The sequence below is a fragment of the Limulus polyphemus genome, unplaced genomic scaffold, assembly GCF_000517525.1.
Source record: "Limulus polyphemus unplaced genomic scaffold, Limulus_polyphemus-2.1.2 Scaffold2495, whole genome shotgun sequence".
NCBI lineage: Eukaryota > Metazoa > Arthropoda > Merostomata > Xiphosura > Limulidae > Limulus > Limulus polyphemus.
Genome location: NW_013668105.1, coordinates 44,442 through 49,147, shown reverse-complemented (window position 1 = coordinate 49,147; position 4,706 = coordinate 44,442). Strand labels below are relative to the sequence as shown.

The 4,706-nt window shown below is 30.0% G+C and overlaps 1 protein-coding gene across 3 annotated transcripts in view; it reads right to left on the bottom strand.

Annotated features, from left to right (window-relative positions):
* Nucleotides 1-4,706, bottom strand: part of LOC106467119 (transcription initiation factor IIB-like) — a 68,583-nt gene that overhangs the window by 29,732 nt on the left and 34,145 nt on the right. For all 3 annotated transcript variants that reach the window (XM_022395248.1, XM_022395247.1, XM_013927437.2), the window contains exons 6-7: nt 2,588-2,717; nt 1,960-2,069 (exon numbers count right to left, since the gene is read on the bottom strand). In XM_022395248.1, coding sequence (XP_022250956.1) covers nt 1,960-2,069; nt 2,588-2,717 — 240 coding nt within the window. The remainder of the gene's footprint in view (nt 1-1,959; nt 2,070-2,587; nt 2,718-4,706) is intronic.

The following is a 4,706-nucleotide window of genomic DNA, read 5'->3' as shown; positions in this document are numbered from 1 at the left end:
AACCTTTTCCAACAATTCAATGTCTTTCCTAAGGTAAGAAGCCCAAGACTGAACACAATATTTCAAAATGTGGCCTAACCAGTGACCTGAACAATGAAAGCATAGCCTCTTTATACTTGTATTGAATATATCTATGAATACAACCTAAAATCCTATTTGCCCTACCGCTAGCAACATCACACTACTTGGATGGCTTTAGAAACTGATCGACTATTACACCAAGATCCCTTTCTTTCACAATACCATTAAGATTATTCCCATCCAAATTATACTTATAATTCAAATTATGATAACCCACGTGCATTATGTTGCATTTATTATAATTAAAACCCATCTGCCATTTATTTGCTCAACTCACTAAATGATCTAAATCCTCTTCAAAGCTAGCAACACCCAAGACCTTAATATCATCTGCAAATTTAAGTAATTTATTGACTATCCCTTCGTCTAGGCCATTGATGTAAATTAAAAAGAGCAATGGTCCACCTCCTTCAAACCCTTGGGGAAATATTATCTGGCTTTTTCTAGCCTTATCATTTTTCAAACTTCCCAATTTTTTCTTAACCAGCTCAGAATTAATTCAGTCATCTTGTTTGATCTCGTTTCCATTTATCAACTGATCAAGATGTGGAATACTGCTTAAATCTTCATTAGTAAAAACCAAAGAAAATGCAAAATTTAATAACCCAGCCATCTCATAATCAGCAGATACTTGCCTTCTTTTATCATCCTTCAAGGGTCCTATCCTAACAATTTGTTTACCCCTAATGTATTTAAAGAAATCCTTACTGTTAATTTTTACAATTTCAGCCAACATTTTCTCATACATCCTTTTAGATGTCCTAATTTCCTGTTTCACCAACTTTCTTGATCTTCTAATCTTCTAAATCTCCTATCATACCAGTCAATTTAAATTTCTTAACTTTATGATGTTTTTCTTTAATTTTATCTGATACTCTTTATGAGACAATCTGGTTTTTTACTTGCAGCTACCCTTTTCTTTCTATAAGGAATATGTTTACCTCGATTATTTAAAAATTTTCCACCTCTGATTAGTGTCTCCAAATAACTCAGCTGCTCAATTCACAACAGATAATTCTTGTTGCATTCCTTCAAAATTTGCTTTTTTTATATCTGTAACCAAACTATCATTATTCCTTATCTTCATATGCAGCAAAACATCAAACCCAATAGAGCAATGATCACTTGCACCCAGATGTTCCCCAATTTCCACCTTCTCAATCATTTCTATACTCGAAGTTAACAATAAACCTAAACTTCTATTGTTTCTAGTTGGTTCCTTGACTAATTGGTGAAGAAATCCATCTTGAACAGTTTCCAAAAACCTTTCTCCCTCACGGTTTGACCCAAGCATTTCCCAATCTATATGCCCAAAATTTAAATCACCCATAATTATGACTTCATTAGCAGGTGAAATCTTAATCTCATAGTAAAGTTTCTCACCAATTTCATCAGTATCTTTTGGTGGTCTGTAACAAATTCTCACTAAAAGCCATTTCCCTTTATATCCACTAATAGAAACTCAAATGGATTCAATCACCTTTGAAATCCTCAACTTCACTGGATGTTACTCACATTTTACATTTAAAACCACTCCCCCTTCTTTAATACTCTATCCCTATTAAATAGCCTGTAACCCTGTATTTCAAAGAAATTTCTGTCATCAAACCATCTACTTTTAACCATGTTTCGGTTATTCCCATTATATCAAAATCCTCCATTTCTATCAGTGCTCTAAAGTCATCTATTTTATTTCTTATACTACTAGCACTAAAATATTAACAATTATTCTTAGACCAATTTTAAGTTTATTTTATGTAAAAATACTGTACTTGAAAAGAACTCTAACAAAACACTTGACTGTCAAGCACACCAAAAACATATAATGGTTAACCAATTTTTTCAGGCTAAAGCAAAAGAATATTAATAAAACCTTACCATGAAATCTCCAGTTGTGATGAGATCAACGCTAGTCTCTAAAGCCTTTAGGATCAGTTTAAAACAACGCCCTATCTCTTTCTTAGATACTTTGGAAACAGCACATATTTCTATGACAGTGAAAGAAAAAGTTAATCAGGAACTTTCAATGAACAAATATTAAGTAAGATGAAAATTATGAGTTTCTAGAACCACATATATATATCAAAGTATCAATTACAGCTTACACTTGTATTAAAAGTAATGCCTGAATTGGCCTTACTTGTTTATTTAACTCTAAATGTGTAGTCAGTACTTGCCGGCAATCTGGAAATGAAATGTTTATTTCTTTTTCATCATAATTCAAATATAATATGGTACATGACACAAATTCACATGCTTCACACACAGTGTACTTAACAAGAGGACAAGAAAACCCCAAGTCTGCAATTTTTTAATAGAAGGATAACATATATATATGTAGATTATATATCAAAGCTGATATATAAAATACTTTTACAGATACATGGAAATTAGATTTCTGCTTCCACTTCTCTGATTTCCAGATGATTGTTTTCTGAATATATACAACACTTTTTTTTTTCATAAAGTTAATTATATTTCAGTATCTGTGGAAACAATAACATACCTTTAAAGGTTCTTGGAACACCTTCTTGTCTGCAAGCTATATATAAGCAGGATGATGCAATTGCATCATTACTTCTGCCTTTCAATGTCTTTCCATCATGAACTTGTTTAAACAAACTGTTAGCTCGATCCTTCAGTGAAAAGTAAAGGAATTATCAAACCTCAAAAGAAACTATGCAATGAAAATCAAAACTTAAAACTAAGAAAAACAAGAGAGAGGAGGAAACAGAAATTTATAATATTCATGAAACAAAATCAAAATATCAAACAAACCTCATCAGTTTTATGGTTCAACAAACCTTTTTTGGACCAGATGGTAGGATTATCATTGATATTTCCTGATCTTTCTACTTCTTAGAGAAATTATACGAAACTTAAGAAAACTTTAGTGAATAGAATCTAGTTTTGACTTAAAAAGAATTCATACAATTTGATTTAGCATTTCCATCATTTTTTAGATTGTGAAAATTGCAAAAATCAATTGAAACGGTTTTTTTAACATTAAAAATACTTTCTTACATCATAAAATTTCCATTTTTTTTTTTACTGTTGATCAGAAATTTCCATTTTTACATATCCAGTCAATTTCAACATATATTCAATAACATAATTTTTTGATACCTTATTTTTGCAATTGCAGTAGTCACCACTTCTGGCTATAAATCAAAATATAAAAGGGTAAAAAAAAAAATTTTTTTTTTTTCCTAAAATAAGTGACCTAGGTTCTCAACTTTTGCAATGGAATCAATTATTTTTTTCCAGGCTAAGTATTAAGAATTTTGCTAAATATATTCTTGGTTTGTATAACAACAGTTTATTTTCAATAAATAATACATTGTTTTATTTGTGTGAATATTTTGAATCTGATAATATTTAAGTTCAGTCACTGAAATATTTTGCCATTGTCTACCATACTGATTAAACATGACTAAGCTTACCTGATGTCTTGTCATAGAAGAAAATTTCTGTTGCTGTCAAACAAATATAACTTAATACAAATATATATATATCAACAAAAAGAATGTCTAACGAAACTATGAAAAGTCTCAGACCTGCGGTTTGTTCCTAAGTCTTCTAAACATATATTCCCTTTGTTCACCCCTACAGATACCAAGACAAGTCAATATCTCAAGAACCTATAAATTACTGCTCAAATCACTTTATTTACTTTGCAGTGAGTAAATAGCTTAAAACCTGTTATATCCATCCCATTTAAATGTTGATTATAGATATTTTAAAATATGAGTTTCATAAATAATTATTCAAACCTTGTGTTGTGACATCATAAAAGGGTCACCATGAAAGGCTGTAATAATAAAATCACTAACAGAGAAGGAAAATCACATGAGAAACAAGACATACAGATATATGAAAGTTTCTTAGCAAACATAAGCCAATACTTTGGGTTGGAAATAAAAATCCCAAATGAAAAACTGATAAATTGGTTGTTTATAATAAAGACAAAACTCCTTGAAGCTTCACAAAAATAAAAGTTTGAATATTTTATAATTTTTCTTTACTAATTACAACTAAATAAATGTTACAAACTAACCGAATATTTTTGAATAAAAATTGTTGAAACAGAATTAGATTTTTCCTTTTGCAGGTTTACTTTTATTAAAAATATTGTTTATCATATTTATTACAACTAACTTGAACTTTATTTTTCATTATAAAACTTACTTTATATTGTTAGCTTGGTTTATGGATTTAATTTAGGGCTAACTTAATTATACCATGCTGGTATAATATAACATTTGCCACAGTGTGGTAGTTCTAACCTGGACATTGGACTAAAACAAATGAAACTTTTACCAATGTGTGGGCACACAGTGTTGGTTAGAATATCTAATATTTAGTTTTACTTATTAGTTTATTATTTCTAATTCAATTTTTAAGTTCATTATCTTATCATTGTAATGATTATTCTGCATTTTTAGCTAAATATGTGGATTTAAGACAAACTTAAGTTTCCTTGATTGGCTTTTTCTTTTTACCGTGGCAGTTATTTTGATTTAAACCTTTTAACCCCAGGCCAAATTAACTTGACCAAGGGTCAAAAGTAATCGGGGGTGTTCAGAATCATTATCTCTTCACCCCGCTTGGGGACTATATGTATC